Genomic DNA, 20,524 nt, shown 5'->3' on the forward strand with positions numbered 1-20,524 from the left:
GTGCCAAGTGGTGCCATGTCCACATCCGGGATCTGAACCGGCAAACCCTGGGCTGCCGAAGAGGAACATGTGAACTTAACCACTGTGCCACCGGGCTGGCCCCTGTTTGTTTTCTTATTATTGATTTTTTCAGAGATTTTAAAAGTCTCACATTAATTCTTATATAAAAAAATTCTTACTATCTGTATATACATAAATCTTATATGTGCTTTACATATACTTTCTTCTGTTTTATGCCTTGTCTTTTCATGCTCTTTCAAGAGCAGAAGTTTTATATTTTAATGAAGTCTAATTTGTCAATTTTTAAAATTTTGTGGATCATACTTTTGGCATCATGTCTAAGGAATTTTCGCCTAATCTAAGTTCACTAAGATTTGCTCCTTTGTTCTCCTCTAGAAGTTTTAGTTTTAGGTTTTACATTAGTTCTGTGATCCTTTTCAAGTTAATTTTTGGATATCAAACCAGATACAGTTCAAGGTTCATTTTATTTTTAGGTGGATTGTCTGTGCTACTACCTTTTATTATTGAGAAATAATTAATATACTGTAGATTTACCTCCTTAAAATATACAATTCAGGAGTTTCTTAGTATATTCACAAGTTTGTGCAAACATCACCACTATCTAATTCTAGAACCTTTTTATCACCCCAAAAAGAAACCCAGTACCCGTTAGCAGTCACTCCCCATTCACCCCTGCCCCCAGCCCCTGGCAACCACTATTCTACTTTCTGTCTCAATGGATTTGTCTATTCTGGGCATTTCATATAAATAGAATCAAACAGTATGTGGCCTTTTGGGTCTGGCTTCTTTACTTAGCGTAATGTTTTCAAGGTTTATCCATATTGTAGTATATGTTGGTACTTCATTCCTTTTTGTGGCTGAATAATATTATGTTGTATGAATATACCACACTTCATTCATCCATTCATCAGTTGATAGACATTCAGGTTGTTTCTACTTTTTGGCTATTAAGAATAATGCTGTGAACATTTGTGTACAATTGTTTTGTGAGCATTTGTTTTCAGTTCTCTAAGAGTAAAACTACTGGGTCGTGTGATAACTGTTTATCATTTTGAAAAACTGCTGAACTGTTTTGACAAAATGGCTGCACCAATGTACAATCCCACCAGCACTATATGAGGGTTCCAATATCTCGATGTCCTCACCTACTCTTGTTATTGTCTGCTTTTGAAAAATAGTTATCATACCCATCATAGTGGGTATGAAGTATCTCACTGTGTTTTTTTTTAATCGAGGTAAAATTCACATAATATAAAATCAACCATTTTAAAGTGAACAATTCAGTGGAATTTGGTACATTCACAATGTTGTGCAGCCACTACTTCTGTCTAGCTTCCATCACCCCAAAAGGAAACCCCATACCCATTAAGCAGTCACTCCCCGTTCCCTCCTTCCCCCAGCCCCTGACAACCACCAAGCTGCATTCTATCTCTGTGGATTTACCTATTCTAGATATTTCATATAAATATAGTCATCCAGTATGTGATCTTTTGTGTCTGGCTTCTCTCACGTAGCATAGCATTTGTGAGGTTCATCCATGTGGTATGTATCAGTACTTCCTTCCTTTTTTTGGCTGAGTATATTCCTTGTGTGTGCCTGTGTATATAGAGATATATGTACATAAATGCATAGGTACATGTGTATACCACAATTTATCTGTTCATCTACTGATGCACATTTGCACTGTTTCCTTCTTTTGGCCGCTGTGGTTAGTGCTGCTATAAACATGTGTGTATGTGTGTTTGTAAGTACCTGTTTTCAGTTCTTTGGGACATATACCTAGGAGTGGAATTGCTGGATCATATGGTAATTTTATGTTTAGCTTTCTGAGGAACCACCAGACTTTTCCACAGTGCTGAACCCCTTTCCATTCCCACCGACAATTTACAAGGGTTCCAGCTTCTCCACATCTTCACCAACACGTTATTTTTCGTTTTTTGATAATAGCTACGTTAGTAGGTGTGAAAGTAGTACCTCATTGTGGTTTTGATTTGAATTTCCCAAATAACTAATGATGCTGAGCATCTTTGCATGTGCTTATTGGCCATTTGTATGTCTTCTTTGGAGAAATGTCTATTCAGATCCTTTACTCATTTTTAAACTGGGTTATTTGTCTTTTAATTGTTGAGTTGTAAGAGAGCTTTATATATTCTGGATAGTAGATCCTTATCAGATATGTGACTTGCAGGTGTTTTTCTCCCATTCCGTGGGTTCTCTGTTTTAAATGTTTATTTATTGGTGAGGAAGATTGGCCCTGAACTAACATCTGTTGCCAATCTTCCTCTTTTTGCTTGAGGAAGATTGTCCCTGAGCTAACACCTGTGCCAGTCTTCCTCTATTTTGTGTATGGGACACTGCCACAGCATGATTCTTTTTTTTAATTTTTAATTTTTCCTCCTTCTCCCTAAAGCCCCCCCAGTACGTAGTTGTGTATTTTAGTTGTGGGTCCTTCTAGTTGTGGCATGTGGGATGCCACCTCAGCATGGCTTGATGAGCAGTGCTAGGTCCGCACCCAGGATCCAAACCAGTGAAACCCTGGGCTGCCAAAGCAGAGCGCACAAACTCAACCACTCAGCCACAGGGCTGGCCCCCTGCCACAGCATGATTTGATGAGCCGTGTGTAGCTCCATGCCTGGCATCTGAACACGTGAACCCCAGGTTGCCGAAGCAGAGAGCATGAACTTAACTATTATGCCACTGGCTGGCCTTAAATTTTTAGTTTTTAATAAATCCAGTTTATTTTTTCTTTGGTTGCCCATGCTTTCAGTGTCACATCTGAGAAACCATTGCCCAATCCAAGGTCACAAAGATTTATAGCTATTTTTTTTTCTAATAATTTTATAGTTTTACATGTTATATTTAGGTATTTGATCCATTTTGAGTTAATTTTATATATGGTATGAAGTAGAGATTCAACTTCATTGTTTTGCCTTCGTTATTATCCCATCACCATTTGTTGAAAGACTGTTCTTTCTACTGAGTAGTCTTGTCTCCTTTGTCAAGACCCAGTTAACCATAGATGTATGGGTTTATTTCTGGACTCTGAATTCTGTTGCATTGATCTCTGTGACTGTCCTTATGCCAGTACCACTCAGTCTTGACTACTGTAGCTTTGTAGTAAGTTTTGAAATCGAGATGTGTGAATCCTACAACTTTGTCTTTTTTTCAAGATTGTTCTGGCTATTCTGCATCCTCATATTTCTATATGAATTTTAGGATCAGCTTTTCCTTTTTTTCTGTAGGAAAGAGCAGTTGGAATTTTGATAGAGTTTGTATTGAATTTGTAGATCAATTTGGGAAGTATTGAAATCTTAACAATGCGACATCTTATATATTATCTCTATATATATCTCATATATATATATATATATATGAAGATTGTATCATCTTCAAATAGTTTTATTTCTTCCTTTCCAATTTTGCTGCCTTTTTCTTCCTTTTTCTTGTGTAATTGCTTTGTCTAGAACCACCAGTGCAATGTTGAATAGAAGCAGTGAGAGCAGACATCCTTGTCTTGTTCCTGATCTTAAAGGGAAAGCTTTCAGTTTGTCCCCATTGAGTATGATGTTAGCGGTGGGCTTTCTATAAATGCCCTTTATCAGGATGAGGAAATTCCCTTCTATTCGTACTTTGTTGAGATTTTTTTTTTTTTGGTGAGGAAAGTTGGCCCTGAGCTAACACTTGTTGCCAATCTTCCTCTTTTTGCTTGAGGAAGATTGTCGCTGAGCTAACATTTGTGCCAGTCTCCCTCTGTTTTGTATGTGGGATGCTGCCACAGCATGGCTTGTTGAGTGGTGTGTAGGTGCATGCCCAGGATCTGAACTAGCGAACCCCAGGCTACTGAAGCGGAGTGTGTGAACTTAACCACTGTGCCACTGGGCTGGCCCCCATTGTTGAGAATTTTTATCATGAAAGTGTGTTGAATTTTGTCTATTGCTTTTTCTGTGTCTATTGAGATAATCTTGTGGATTTGTCCTTTATTCTGTTAATATGGTGTATTACATTGATTGATTTCAAATGTTGAACCAAGCTTTCATTTTTAGGATAAATTTCACTTGAGTCATGGTGTATTTTTTTATATGTTGTTTAATTTGGCCTGCTAGTATTTTGTTGAGGAATTTTGAATCTATGTTAATAAGGGATATCCTGTAGTTTTCTTGTGATGTCTTTGTCTGGTTTTGGTATCAAGGTAATATTGGCCTCTTAAAATGATTTGGTAAGTGTTCTCCCCTCTTCTATTTTTGGGAAGATCTGTGAGAGATTGGTGCTGATTCTTCTTGAAATATTTTGCAGGGGGCCAGCCTGGTGTCACAGCAGTTAAGTGTGCATGTTCCGCTTCGGTGGCCCGGGCTTCACCGGTTCAGATCCTGGGTGCGACCATGGCACTGCTTGGCATGCCATGCTGTGGTAGGCATCCCACATATAAAGCAGAGGAAGATGGGCACAGATGTTAGCTCAGGGCCAGTCTTCCTCAGCAGGAAGAGGAGGATTGGCAGCAGTTAGCTCAGGGCTAATCTTCCTCAAAAAAAAATTTTAATTAAAAAAAAAGAAATATTTTGTAGAATTCACCAGTGAAGCCATCTGGTTCTAGGTTTCTTTTGTGTGGGGAGTTTTTTATTCTGTTCACCTTTAATTATTATTACTATTGATTCAGTCCTCTACTTGCTCCACTTCCATTCAGATTTTCTACTTTTTTTGAGTCAGTGTCAGTAGTTTGGGTCTTTCTAGGAATTTTTTCATTTCATCTAGGCTATCTAATTTATTGGCATATAATTGTTCATAGTAGCCCCATTCAAGTTCAGTATAATGTCCCTTCTTTCATTTCTAATTTTAGTAATTTTCTTTTTTCTTGGTTAATATGGCTAATGGCTTGTCAATTTTGTTGATCTTTTCAAAGAACCAACTTTTGGTTTTACTGATTTTCTCTTTACTATTCTCTATTTTATTTCTGCTCTAATCCTTATTAGTTTTTTTCCTTTGCTTGCCTTGGGCTTAATTTTCTCTTCTTTTCTTAGTTTTTTAGGATGGAAGCGTAGATTATTGATTTGAGAGATTTCTTCTTTTTTAATATGTGTCTACAGCTATAAATTTCCCTCTGAGTACTGCTTTAGCTGCGTACCATGCATTTTGTCATGTTTTCATATTCGTTCATCTCAAAGTATTCTTTAATTTCCCTTGTAATTTCCTCTTTGACCTATTGGTTATTTAGAAGTGTGTTGTTTAATTTCCCCATATATGTGAATTTCTCAAAGTTCCTTGTTTTATTGATTTCTAATTTTATTCCATTGTGGTTGGAGAACATACTTTGTATAATCTCAGTCCTTTCAAATTTATTGAGAGTTGTTTTATGGCTCAATATATGGTATATCCTGGAGAATGCTTTCTGTGCACGTGAGAAAATATGTATTCTGCTGTTGTTGGGAGGAGTGTTCTATAGATGTCTGTTCGTTCCAGTTGCTTTATGGTGTTGTTGAAGTCATCTGTTTCCTCACTGTTCTGTCCATTATTGAAAGTGGGATATTGAATTCTCCAACTATTATTGTTGAATCGTTTATTTCTCCTTTCAGTTATGTCAGTTTTTGCTTCATTGTTTTTACTTCATTTGTTCTCTGTTGTTAGATGCATATATATTTATAAACGTTATATCTTCTTGATGAGTTGACCCTTTTTTCAATATATAATGTCCTTCTTTATCTCACAGATTTTTGTCTTAATGTCTGTTTTGTCTAATGTTAGTGTAGCCACTTTAGCTCTTTTCAGATTACTGTTCACATGGTATATCTTTTTTTCATTCTTTTACTTTCAACCCTTTTGTGTCTTTGGATCTAAAGTGTGTTTCTTATAAACAGCATACAGTGGGATCTTTTAAAAAATTCATTCTATCTCTGCTTTTTAGCCAGAGTGTTTGATCCATTTATATTTAACACAATTACTGATAAAGTAAGATTTACATCTATCACTTTACTATCTGTTTTTTTGTATGTCTTATATGCTTTTTGTTCCACTGTTTCTCCATTACTGCCTTCTTTTGTGTTAAGTAGATATTTCTGGTGTGTTTGTTTAATTCTCTTATTTCTTTTACTATCTATTTTTGATTTATAGGTAACAGAGAGTTACAATAAAAAATATATATTTATATATCTTTTATATGTACCTATGCTGCTACCTTTACCAGTACCCTATATTTCTTTACGTGGCTTCCAGGTATTATCTAATGCCATTTTATTTAAGCCTGAAGAACTCCCTGTAGTATTTCTTATAGGACATAATTTCTATCCCCACAGTTCAGACCCCACCAAAGGGTGAACCTTGGTAAATTACTCCACGTAATTTTGATTGGGATTAGAGACAATTCACATCTTAGCAATATTGAATCTTGTAGAACAAAAACATGATATATCTCTTGATTTTGTTTAGGTTTTTGATTCATCTTGTCAGTATTTTGTAGTTTTCTGCATATCAGATATTGGACATATTTTTTTAGATTTGTATCTGAGAATTTTATGGATTTTTGGTAGTGTTATAAATCACACTTTTAAGAAATATCAATTTCCAATTGTTTGTTGCTAGTATGTAGAAATACAATTGTCCTTGTATCCTTCAAACTTACTAAACTCACTTATTCTAGTATCTTTTTTGTAGATTCTTTGGGATTTCCTAAGTAGACAATCATGTCTGTTATAAGTAGAGACAGTTTTATTTCTCCCTTTCCAATCTCTATGCCTTTTATTACTTTTTCTTGCCTTATTGCACTAGCTATGGCCTCTTATATGATATTGAATAGGAATGGTGAAAGTAGATATCCTTGCCTTTTTCTCAGTCTTAGGGGGAAACATGCAGTCTTTATTAGTTGTAGGTTGTTTTATAGATATATTTCATCAGGTAGTGATGGTTCCTCTTCATTTCTAGATTGCTGAATTTTTATCACGAATTCATGTTGAAGTTTGTGAAATGCTTTTTCTTCATCTGTTGAAAAGGTCATATGGGTTTTCTTCTGTAGTCTCTTGATGTGGTGAATTATATTAATTGATTTTGAATGTTGAACAAGTTATGTATTAATGGGATAAACTTCACTTAGTCCTGATTTGTTATCCTTTTTATATATTTCTGTATTCATTTTGCTAATATTTTGTGGAGGGTTTTTGCTTCTGTATTCATAAGCTTAAATTAATATTCAAATAAATACCAAGTACCAGAAGGCCTTCCATTTCTAGTAAATGTGAACTATTAATTTGTAATAACCCTCCTGCTGAAGACAATGAGAAAAGCTGAAAAAATGTAAAAGAAAAGGAAAAAAAGTCTTTGAAATACTAGAGCTATCAGACTGTATCCCCACAAATAGAGGCAGGGGAAGATGTTCATATGATACCTTCTATTTTACAGTTACAAATGTCATTTTTAAATTAAGATAATATTTTTGGATCTGGCATAAATAGATTTCTATTCTCCTTTTGTTTTTCAAAGGTACACATAAATGCATTAACTCACAACCTGCAAACTCTGGAGCAAAAGAATAAGCACCTGGCAGATCAAATGGCTTCCCTTGAACTTCAAGTCTCTTCTGATTACCATGGGGTGGGTATAAAAAGGTCAGTCTAAAGTAGAAATTAATGATTAATGAGTTAAAAAAAAAAAAAAGGGAAGTCAGGACATGGTTTTTTTTCATTTGTTTGTGTTTTAATAATTATTATAAGTCTTAAATAACTCAAGCTAAATAGGGCAGAGAGCCATACAGTATTCAAACAATAGAGGATTTAAGAAAACAAGTATTTAAGGCAGCTATTAAACATCTGCCTACACAGATGATCTATAATGCTGAAAAGCACAAAGATTTCTAATGTTTTAGAATATTGCCTCTTCCATAAATTGTGAGGAAGAAACTTGTATTTTTCCCCCTTTCTGACAGTTCCCCCCATTAGGCAATCCGTAATAAGTTCAATTTCTAAAACCTATTTGACAAGGTCAATGCATTACAAATGAATGGTAGAGTTCTTAACACATCTTCTCTAAGTGAAGAGGATTTAAAGAAATGACCTTTCTGTTAGGCAGCTAATAAGTTTCCTGTGTGCTTTTGAGTACTTGAAAAAGAATTAGTTATTCCTTCTATGCCATGCAAATCATCTTTGAAAATTGCATAGAAGGCCCTGATATGAGTCTATCTAAATCTGAGCTAAATTCTTTCAAACTCTGTCATAAGCTGCTCATTACTTCAACTATGAAAAACTACAGAGTAAATCTAAATCCTCTTACATTTTCATGGCTTTAGATCCACACTGCCTAGATTTCAATTTTGGCTGTGACTTTGGGTTTGATCCTTAACCTCTCTGAGCCTCGGTTTCCTAATCTGCCAAAATGGGGATAATACTACTATTATTAGGAGGTTGTTTGGGGATTAAGTTAATACACATAAAGCGTGTAGCAGACAGCTAACATTTATTGAATTCTTAGTATCTGAACTGTCCCAGAAAAAAAGCCTTTAAGTTTCTATTGGAGCAGCAAGGTGCATTGACATTAATTCCTGGTACTCTCAGACCAGCCCCGCTCCACCAAGAGTAATGATTCATCCATGTCCTTTGCTGGTTGGCCAGGCCTCAGCTGGGCTTCCCCACCCACCTGGTTTTGGCACTTGTGGAAGACCACATTTAAGTCTGCCTGATTCTTTCATGCCCCCACTGCCAGTGAGCAGCCCTGTTAGTGACTTTGACAGATCTCTCCAGTGATTTGGTCAGTGTTGATGCTTGCCTGCTCACCACACCTCTTGATGAAGCTCTCCCAGTGATCACCCATACCTCACTTCCAGCTTGCAGTTGTGTCTCCAGGTAGAAGCTCTGTGACCAAGGCTGCCTAGAAGTGTTTCAGTTGGCTGTATGAGTCTTGACGAATGAAGTCGAGATTTCAGGATTTTTTTTGTCTTAGCAGTATCATTAAATCTATTGCCATTCAATGCTGGCAGTGTATTTTTGTTCTTTGGGAGTTAACACTTGAAATTCTCAGTAAGAGCTACCTTCTAGTGTAACTTCTTATTGATTTTTAGAGATGTACATAGTGTGTGTTGTGTATGCCACACCGCAGATGTGAACTCAGACCTAGTTTCAACCCTTGGTTCCATTTATTTACTGTGAGACCTGGGCAGGTTCTTAACCTCTATGGCCTTCAGTGCCAAGGGGATCTCCCTTAACGGTTGGGTTCCCACAGCACACCATGCATACTTATATCAAAATAATTACTATGTTGATTAGAAATTGACCTGTTTCTGTGGACTGATCACTTTTATGGCTTTTCCATAGGTTTTCTATATCAAAACTAGAATGTCTAAAATGGCCGAATTCTTCTAGTCAAGGCAGTTACCAAGGAGTAAACAATGCTCCAGACTATGCGCCCTCTTATAGAACATATTCTATCACAAAAATATTTTGAACAGAGGAAAAAATGAGTTCCATGTTATTATATAATAATTTAGTTTGGCATGTGTTTTTGCTTTTTTTGGGAAAACATCCACAATACTTAAAGTACACTACAAATGATAGCTAAAGAATAGTTGTAGCTATGTCGGAGGTAGTGAGGAGTATCTCTTGGGTAAATTAATATCCCTACATGTGTGGTTTCAACTGTATGAACTTGCCTAAAGTTGAACATAAAAGAAAAGTCTAAATTCTTTGGCTTTAAGTGCTTAAAAGTTTCCCTGTCCTATTATTCAGAGATTAAGCAAATGTAAACCAGAAATAGTGGTTATGTCAATATAGGAAATTTACCAGCATTAGTAAGACTTTGAACTCAAGATTTACTGCAGATGATCCACAGTGCAGCTAGTTGGCCTGTGAGATTAAGAAGTTGTGTTCTCAGTCACATCTGCTTGTGTGTGTATTATTCCCACAATTGATTTGTGAAAACTGATTTTAACATATGGCAAATACCAATATTTCCTGTTAAGACATAGCACTGAAATTGATTATGGAAGGTGAAAATTTCCATATTCAATCACCAATAGTCTTCCTGAAGTACCACTAAACCCCAAACTTAATCAAAAGAAAACTGCTTTATCTGACAAAGTCTGAGGAAAATGACATATGAAAAAAATAGCTGTCATTATGTAAGGCTGTCGGAATTATAAAACATGTAATTTCATGAAATATAGAGCCTTCAGTAACATTTGTCCCAGATAACGCTGTGTTGAGTGCTTGATCAAACAATGTTGGACTTTCCAACAAAGGTTTCTTTTGTTTTTTCAGAGATTTTTTTTTTTTTTTTACTGACTTTTATTACGGTAACTGAAATGTCTCCTACCGTCTCAGTAGTTGTGATCATTTGCAGCCCCAATGTTCTTAAAGAACTATATAATCCTCAAACTGCATATCTGCAACCACTGATACCACCACCCCACCTCTGGCTTGGATTGCAACTACAAAGGAATAATCGATACACCAAAAACAGAATTAATAAGCAGAGAACAGCAGGCTGCAGGACTCGTGAGGCGCTGATGCCTCCATTAGCGGTCTCCCTGCAGGCGCGTGTTGGCGCTGTGATCAGCTATCTAAGAGGAGCAGGAGCAAATAAAGATGGATCCTGGTTTCGCTATTGTAGAAATGGAAAGGGTATAAATACTTGTTTAAAAAGGGAAATGCTTATTCTGTTCTATGCCTGGAGGTACTGATACCTGTGTTTGCTCTGTCAGCTTGCCCAACAGCAGGTGGAAAAGGTCTTGGGGAAAATTACTGAAAGTAAAAATAAACTGGCCTATGAAAAGGGAAAACTCCAGGTATGAGATTTCGTTTTCTGATTTTTATTGTCTAATTTTTTAATGCCAATTGTCAAGCTAAATGTTGCTGGATTTTGAGAGGACCTAATTCCGTCATTTACTAATTCTATATCTTTGGACAAATCTTTGAACCTCCCTAAGTTTGTTGCCTCATTAAAATCTAGGTGACTTCTATTCATATACCTATAATATAATATAATGGTGAAACCTGACATTGTGAAGCCAAAGCCCATTCTGTGACTATATGAAGCTTTATTATAATTACTTTATGCATGGTCATTTGCTGATAATGTAGAGATCCTATGCTCTCTTTTTTTGCTGAATTTTTATGACATTCCTAAAAAGAAATTACCCTGGGAATTGGGACTCAAAGCAATAGAATAGACTTGGGTGAATGGGCTGATGCTCTTCTTTGACTGCCTGTGGGTTTTGTCCCTGTAGAACCCACAGGGCAGAAAGCTTGCCACTGATCCGTCTAGGCCCGCTTTAAACGAAGTCCAGTGGAAACACTGAAGTCTAAAGCAGTGGTTCTCAGCCTTAGCTACACAGTGGAATCACCTGGGAAATTTTTAAAACTCCTCATGCTGGGAAGTGTATTATGTCTGCCATTTACTTTGAAATGAATCATTAAAAAAAAAGGAAAAAAAATTTTTGATGCGTGGATAGAGGAAATGATAGATGGATAGATATGTGATAAGCAAGTATAAAAAAGTTAATGGTAGAATTTGGATGGCATGTGTGTGCACATTCACAGTAAAATTCTTTCAATTTTTCTGTATATTTAAAATGTTTCACAATAAAATATAAGGGGAAAAATCTCCATGACAAGGCTTGCACCTCAGAGCAATTAAATCAGAATCTCAGGAAGTAGGTCCTAGGCTTCAACACTTTCTGAAGCTCCCCAGTGATTCCAGTGTGCAACCATAGTTGAGGACCACTGGAGTAAATGGTATGAAGTGAAGTCCAGTCCGGCTGGGCAACTCTAGAGCCAATCTGATAAGTAATCTCAGTAGAGGCTTGCCAGACACGTCAGCGTTAACCTCATGTCATCTGCTCCAGGGGTTTACCCCATAGGGTTAGCAGACAAGATCAGGCCCAGACCTGGCAGGCTATCTGAAGGGCAGTCGACAAACCATGGATGTGAAACAGTATGTTGTCCACTTGAAAGATAAAGCTATTTGGCCACTGCTCGTATGCTTTTAGTGAATATATTTCAGAGGCAGTGGTGCATTTATGATCATCTACACTTGTGTAACCTTGGACAAATCTTAATTTTCTTGAGTTTCATCTTATTCACCTGTAAATGAGAAGGAAAGCACACCTCACTGGGAAAGAAAGTCAACATTACAGGCTGAGTGTATAGATTATTACAGGCACAGAAGAACTTTGTCTTTTGTGAAACTAATAATCCCGTAGAAGCTATGACCCATGATTTTGACCTTCTTTTAGCTTTCCCAAGAGATATGAAATATATTTTTAAGTAAACAAGAAAAATCCCAAGTGCTCATAGCCAACTTAAAGCCGGATTTTGGCTGGGAATGGAATACATTTTAAAACTTATTAATGAGTCTGATGTTATCTATCTAACCTTTTAGACCACGATTATATAATATTAGAGGTTATCTTCATGATCTTAAGGAAAATACATGCCTTTTTTTCTGCCCGTGTTCCTATAATGAGGGCTTAAGATTTCTGATAGTCTCTGAAAGCTGAAACACTTTTGAAACTTAATTCCCGGGTGTCTTTATGTCAAGCTTGAGTTGGCACATTCCAAAGGCACTGATCTTGTCAGCAGAGCACCAGGGAAGGTGCTCTTACAGCACAGTACTCTTGCCAGATAATTTAAAGGAAAAGCTGGGGGCCAGCCTGGTGGTGCAGCGGTTAAGTTTGCATGTTCCGCTTCTCATCAGCCTGGGGTTCGCTGGTTCGGATCCTGGGTGCAGACATGGTACCGCTTGGCAAAAGCCATGCTGTGGTAGGCATCCCACGTATAAAAGTAGAGGAAGATGGGCGTGGCTGTTAGCTCAGGGTCAGTCTTCCTCAGCAAAAAGAGGAGGCTTGGCAGTAGTTAGCTCAGGGCTAATCTTCCTCAAAAAAATAAAAAATAAAGGAAAAGCTACATACTAAACATAATCAAAATAATAGTCTACTGTGTTTTCTCCCAACTGGGTTATAATCAATTAAAAATATCACATGAATCATATTAGATGAACGATTGTATTTTCAGAATTGACTTAATGATTGATATAAATACTGTACTGGGTTGTAGGTATTAATGTAGACTGTGTCAGAAACTGCTGCCCAGCATTCAAACCTGGTTTGGATTTCCTTTTCAGTGCTGTATACTATTCTGTTAAATAAATATGCCAAAATGTGTTTATCCTTTCTTCTGCTGATGACTATTTAGGCAGTTTCCAATTGCTTACAAACAATGCTTATATGATGAATTCTTGTACATGTCTCCTTGTACTCATATGCAAAAGATTCTTTAGGCTAGGTATAATTCTTAGGAGAATTACTGAGTTATAGGATATACATATCTTGAATTTTACTAGGGTTTGTCAGATTTTTCCTAAAAGTAGTTATACCAATTTAGAAAGCAGTCTATATAAGAGGGTATAGAGTTAGATGTGTTAACATAGATGAATCTCATAAAATAATACTATGTACTCTTTAGGGATACATTTTATAGTAAAATTATTAAATAGGAATGACAAACAGCAAATTCAGCACAGTGGTTAACTCTAGGATGGAGGGAGATTTGGTTGGCGTGTAGGCTACACACAGGGTTTCAACTGTACTGGTAATGTTGTCTTTTTTAAGTTGAGTGACAGGTAGATGGGATGTTCCTATGTATGTCTGAAAGATTTCCAACACTTTCATTGTTTTTAAACATGTCAGTTTGAGTGTGTTAGGCTCACTCTAATCTATCATTGACCCCATCACTTACACCACTGGATTCCAATATTATATTAGCTGCCTAGCCCCTATAAGTAGCTGCATTTGTGACCTTAATTTAGAGATTAGCTAAGGGCTTTGTTTGTTTTGTGTAAATAAATTTTTTATTGAACTATAACATACATACAGAAAAGTACACAGTGTGCAGCCTAATGAATTTTCACAGAGTAAAGGTACCCATGTGATCAGCACTCAGAACGAGAAACAGGACATTACCAGCACCCTGAACCCGTTTCATAGCCTTTTCCAGTCACTGTCCCCCATGAGGGTAATTACCATCCTGACTTCTAACATTCAGATCAGTTCTACCTGTATTTGAACTTTATATAATAATACACTAGATATGTTTTCTTGTTTCTTTCACTTAATATCATGATTGAGAGATTCATCCACGTTGTTTGTTGTTGTAGTTCTTTGGTTTGGATTGCTGCATGATATTCTATTATATGAATATTAGTTAAGGATTTTAAAAGAAAAAAAAATCTTTGCTGCACTGAAATTATCAGTTTCCTCAATGTATTTTCATACTTTTAGTCAAAATACATAGCTTTGGCAGTTCAGGTTGTTTTAACTCTGAAGCTCATTTCAGACTATAAAGGAGCTCACAGTGCACCCGGTGGTGCAGCGGTTAAGTTCGCACATTCCGCTTTGGCAGCCTGGGTTTCGCCAGTTTGGATCCTGGGTGCGGACATGGCACTGCTCATCAAGCCATGCTGTGGTAGGCCTCCCTCATATAAAGTAGAGGAAGATGGGCATGGATGTTAGCTCAGGGCCAGTCTTCCTCAGCAAAAAAAAGAGGAGGATTGCGTGGTAGATGTTACCTCAGGGCTAATCTTCCTCAAAAAAAAAGAGGGAGCTCACATTGTGGGCATGTCCTCCTTTACTTCAAATTTATCATATGTATTGAATTTTTAAAAACCTGGGAAGTTAATTGCATTACTTTAGAATATCTGCATTACAAACAGATTAAAATAAGGATTCCTTTCCGTCCATTTCTTGGTTGTCTCATAGTTTCTATATATGTGTGCATATCTCTATATCTCCATATTTAGATCATTTGAAACAATATGAGGATATGACCGTGACCTAAATTACTGCCGTTCCTGAGACCTGAGAAGCTAGCTATGGGAGCTGCTCGGATTTTAATGACACAGAAACACCAGATCTCGGAGGGCAGCAGGATTTGTTTGCTTCTTTGTTCTTTCCCGCTTGAATGTCCTGAATTAGTAATCCTGCCAAATAAGAAACTCAATACAAAAATTAGAGTGCTTTCTAGATGAGAACATGCCATCACACAAGTTTCAGGGCATCTTACTGAGCACCTGGAGGCTAAGCTGGGGTCAATTACCTGAGGAATATGAATAATCTGTGTTTTGCTTGAAGAGAGGCAAAGCTGAAAGTCTTTAGAGTTAGTCCATTTTCCATTGGATTCTGTAAGTTAATAGCAGTTTGCTTAGTTTAAAGTGAAAACAATCGTTGCATCAATTTTCAATCCTCAATCAAGAGGCAGCCATTTTAATTCTGCACCTTAAATGAAAACCGTGATTAATTTTTAGTGATGGCTTTAGGGAGCCACAGAACACATTTTATACTGTACACTGTGGAGAAGAGCAACAGAAACAGACAAAGCTGAGAGAAAGAAGGATCCTACTGATGGAACAAGAGATATTTCCTGAAACAAAATATGTTTTCATGTATCCTTTCAAAAAAAACCTGACTATTAGCACTCAAATTTTAACAGTTCCTGAAAATGTCCAGTAGCTACAGCCAAGGAGTGTTAGCCCTTCACAGGTAGGAAACACGAAAAGATATCAAGAGAGGAAAAGTTGACTTAAATAAAAAACTTTGGATGAAATTTTTCCTGATTCAAGGATATGCTCAGTAATGTTAATTGTTGATTTGTATGAGATGGTTGGGAATAAGAGGAAGAAAATGTGGAAAAATACACTTTGGAGATTTGTGAGTAAATATTAATGATTTTATCCCTCTAAATGATCATTTTCTTTAATGAGAAAGATGTGAGTGCTCTTCTTTATAAGAATTCCATTTATTCAATTTTTGTAATTCTGTCAGTAACACCCAAGACTATATCCCTTTCTTGCACATTGACAATTTTAATCATCCCTATTCAAAAAGATTTTGAATGCTAGATACCACAATTCCTTTAAAATTGAAATATATTACCCACAAAGTCTCACTCTTATATTCATGAGTCGTGTTAATTTGGAGTTTCCATAAGCAATAGAAACCAAATAAGTTATCTCGGTACATGTAAATGGCTATAGCCCACCTTGAGCTGTTGCAATAGCTGTTTAGTTGAAATAGCATTCATTCTTTGCATGATTAGAAAAACTTAGGATTGCTTTTTACAAGTTTTAATGATTTTCTGTCATTTTTTGCAAAATTCATGACATCTTTTTTTCCCCTTTTGGAGTATATAAATATATATCTCTCATTAATGAGGCTTGTTTTATTATTCTTCTGTTTTTCCCCTAGATAAAAGTTAAACAGCTAGAAGAACAGCTACGTTCTTTTACTGAAACCAGTTCACAGAATGACCATCTGCGCAAGTTGAACAAGGCTCTAGAGGGCAAATATGCTCAGGTGTGATTAATAGCTACAAGAAGATTGCTGTTATATTGTTTTAATTAGTTTTTAAGAAATTGATGCCTTTCTCCCCACCTTACCATATAATCCCAGAAAGATGGATATCCGCTCACTTGACTCAATTAACAAACATTTTTTAAATACTCACCATGTACAAGCTTCTGCTAAGCCATGGAGGAATTCATAAAGATGCCTGAGGCAGGATTGGGACATTCAGATTGTTTATGCTGTAATAAGAGGCTTAGGAATGTACTCAATAAACTTTATGATAGAAAGTTAGGCCTTTCAGAAACAAAACAGATTGTATTATGAGCATTCATAGGGGGCATCATTATGAGGGAAGAATTGAGAAATGCCTTCATAGAGGAAGTAGGTTTTTAATCTGAGCCTTAAAACTTTTGGCAGTCGTGAGGAATCAATATCTTTGGTTTGTAAATTATAGGGAAACTCAGAACTCAGTCCCCAAAAGATACACCTGCAACAGACAGCTCACTCGAAGGAGATAGTAGTAGTGAAGGTGCTTACTTGTCTGCATGGTGGCTGCTGAGGCTGAAAACCTTTTGTCGGTCACAAACATGTTAACGTTAACAAATAAATAGAAAAGGTTAGACAAACAAGATATATAAAACATTTAATGAAGAAAATAATCCAGGAATCTGTTACCAAAAGAAAGTGATTCATTTCAATGATTTACAAATTTACCATGTATGTAATTTTTTTTTCATCTTGAACAGTCAGGATAAACTGTGTAACCTCTATATCTATAACATTTGTGTATGTATATATACCCCTGGCAACCAAGGAACTAGAATGTGTCTTCAAATGGAACACTGTCAGGGTTCTGACCATCTGACTGGACTGGTAGAGTGTCCCCAGTAGATCCGCTCTCCTGCTGGGAATTTGATTCAAGGTCTGTTTCTGTACTAGGACATACTTTACAGTGTGATTTCTTCATTCTGAAAGCAAAGGATACATTTTCAAGTATATTTTCCATCCTGGCTTCATTTAGAACATTGTGGTGTTTCTCTTAGTAAAGGGGGCACTCCTTGAAAAGTAACTCTAGGATTAGTTGATTTTTATTGTTTTTAATTGGTGATGCCTCCAAGAAAAAGGAAATCTCCAGAGAGGCCTGTGTCTTCAAAATTCCTTGAAAGCTGTAGGCCCCAAGTAAACAATGTAAAGGAAAGAACTTCATCAGTTGGTTTGCCCAGTGTTATTCCAAACTCTACACGCCGTGTGACCTTTGCACCTTCCCTGACTTCTGTGAGATCTTCTCAGGAGATTGGAGACGCTAGAATCTCTCTAAAGACTCTCTTGAATGCTATTAAAACCATGGAGGGAAGACTGGAGGGTAAAATAGATATTCTGGCCGCAAGACCATTAATAAATGATGAGTCGACACATTTTCTTAAACTGGATTCGGTAAGTGAAGACCACAAATTAAATCATAAGGAAATGTCAGATTTATATGGCAATGAAGAAAATTAGTCACAGTCCAGAAAGATAGTGTTTGGAGGTATGAGTAACAACACGGAAATTAGGTTCTTCACAAAAAGGAAAAATTGACAACGTAGATGGAAACCATCATTCTGGCTATCGCATAATTACATTTTTCTTTTAACACAGAAATATCAAATTTGGCTTTACATTAACCATTGAGGTTTTTTAAAATCTAATTTTTATTTTTTCAAAATTCAAAATGTCTACCTAATCTTCATATTTGCAGTAAAATATCTGGATAAAGCCTGATTTTAAAACAGAAATACATTAATAGAAGCCCCAAGAACTTGAACATTGGAAAATATTTTCCAAGAAGACTTGTGAGAGGATCCATCTTTGCTTGATATTTAAACATAGAAAGTACTATAGCTTGTCTGTTAGAGTTGACTACTATTTAGATCCTTTCTATAAATATTTTTGCTTTTCATGTTTATGTCTTATAAACACTGGTAAAATTATAAAAGCTGTTTTCTTCCTTGTATACTTTCCTAGAACAAAATCCAATAGGTTTTCAGAACCTATAAGTTGGCATCTTTTATGCTATTCTTGGATCCTTACAGAAAAAGTTAAAGTATTAAATGTTACAGGTTAAAAGTTTTCAGGAAGTGTAATAATGTTGAGGAAGATGGGAAAATACATTCTTCTTTGTTGCTGTCGGGAGTATAAAATGCTACAGCTTTCTGTGGAGGGCAATTTGGCAACATTTATCACTCTGCCCCACAATTGTACTTCTAGGACTTTTTCGTACAGATAGACGAGTTTGTCCATGTGACATGTTTACAAGGTTACTTACTGAAGTAATGTTTATTAGTGAAAGCCTGGAAGCAACTAAAAATCCATCAATAAGAGACTGGCTCAGTAAATCATGGTGTATCCATGGATTGGAATACTGCTTGAAGATATGTATTAGGTTTAAAGTATCAAGGTTCATGGGGCCGGCCCCGTGGCCGAGTGGTTAAGTTTGCATGCTCTGCTTCGGCAGCCCAGGGTTTTGCCGGTTCAGATCGTGGGTGCGGACATGGCACCTCTCATTAGGCCACACTGAGGCGGTGTCCCACATGCCACAACTAGAAGGACCCACAACTAAAATATACAACTATATACTGGGGGGACTTAGGAAGAAAAAGCAGCGGAAAAAAAAAGATTGGCAACAGTTGTTAGCTCAGGTGCCAATCTTTAAATAAATCAATAAATGAAGTATCAAGGTTCAAAAGAGTATACATAGTATTTTACTATTTGTATGCAAAAGAGTGGGAGAATAAAGAATATATTTGTATGTATTCACCTGTAATGCATATAATAGTTCTAAAATTAATCATAATAAATTGGCAACACTATTTTTGAGGAAGAAAACTGGGTGGCTGGGAGATTTTTTACTTTACCCTTTGTACCTTAAGACTATTGTGACATGGGGCTGGGCCAGTGGCACAGCAGTTAAGTGCACACATTCGGCTTCTCGGCGGCCGGGGGTTTGCCTGTTTGGATCCCAGGTGCAGACATGGAACCGCTTGGCAAAAGCCACGCTGTGGTAGGCGTCCCACATATAAAGTAGAGTAAGATGGGCATGAATGTTAGCTCAGGGCCAGTCTTCCTCAGCAAAAAGAGGACGATTGGCAGTAGCTAGCTCAGGGCTAATCTTCCAAAAAAAAAAAAAGGAATAATGTGACTATGCTACTTGTTTAAAGTAATTAATTTTATGAACATTTCATTTTCAACAAAAATGAAAGTAGAGAAAGGATGATCTTTTGAACAAAAAATGCTCGAGCAATTGGAACAAAAAACCCTTTGATCAATACTTCACACCATATATAAAAATTAACTCAAAATGGATCAGAGCCTTAAATGTAAAACCTAAAACTATAAAACTTCCAAAAGAAAACATAGGAGGAAATCTTTGTGGTCTTGGATTACACAAACATTTCTTAGATTTGACATCAAAAGCATGCTCTGTAAAGGAAAAAATGATAAATGACAGCTTATGCTCTTCAAAGACGTTAAGAGAATCAAGAGATAAGCCATAGACTGGGAGAAATATTTTCAAATTACATATCTGATAAAGGGCTTGTCTCCAGAAGGTATTAAAAACTCTCAAAACTCACTAAGAGAAAACAACCCAATAAAAAGAATGGGTGAAGTATCTGAACAGATGTTTCACCAAAAAAGATATATGGATGGTAAATAAGCACTTGAAAAGATGTTAAACATCAGTCATTAGGGAAATGCAAATTAAAACCACAATGAGGGGCCAGCCCAGTGGCAGTGCAGCGATTAAGTTCACACGTTCTGCTTCTTGGCGGCCCAGGGTTCGCTGGTTCTGGTCCCAGGTGCAGACATGGCACCATAGGCAAAGCCATGCTGTGGTAGGCGTCCCACATATAAAGTAGAGGAAGGTGGACACGGATGTTAGCTCAAGGCCAGTCTTCCTCAGCAAAAAGAGAAGGATTGGCAGCAGATGTTAGCTCAGGGCTAATCTTCCTCAAAAAAAAAAAACCACAATGAGATATTACCACACATCTAAATTTGAAAAACTCACACCAAGTGTTAGGATGTGGAGCAACTGGAATTCTCATACACTGCTGAAGGTAATGTAAAATGGTACAGCCACTTTGGAAAATAGTTTGGTAGTTTCTTTAAAAGTAAAACATGCTACTACCATATGACCCAGCCATCCCACTCCCATTC

The 20,524-nt window shown here is 36.7% G+C and overlaps 1 protein-coding gene across 4 annotated transcripts in view; it reads left to right on the top strand.

The window, feature by feature from the left end:
• The window catches only part of CCDC150 (coiled-coil domain containing 150), a 67,982-nt gene that overhangs the window by 30,357 nt on the left and 17,101 nt on the right, over positions 1–20,524 (top strand). For 3 of the 4 annotated variants that reach the window (XM_014845954.3, XM_014845955.3, XM_044768529.2), the window contains 3 exons: positions 7,486–7,596; positions 10,694–10,777; positions 16,232–16,339. In XM_014845954.3, the coding sequence (XP_014701440.3) occupies positions 7,486–7,596; positions 10,694–10,777; positions 16,232–16,339 (303 nt within the window). Of the gene's footprint in view, positions 1–7,485; positions 7,597–10,693; positions 10,778–16,231; positions 16,340–17,320; positions 17,765–20,524 lie in introns of those variants that run through there. The other variant, XM_070508284.1, reaches the window with a different exon arrangement.

The sequence above is a fragment of the Equus asinus genome, chromosome 4, assembly GCF_041296235.1.
Source record: "Equus asinus isolate D_3611 breed Donkey chromosome 4, EquAss-T2T_v2, whole genome shotgun sequence".
Taxonomy (NCBI): Eukaryota; Metazoa; Chordata; class Mammalia; order Perissodactyla; family Equidae; genus Equus; species Equus asinus.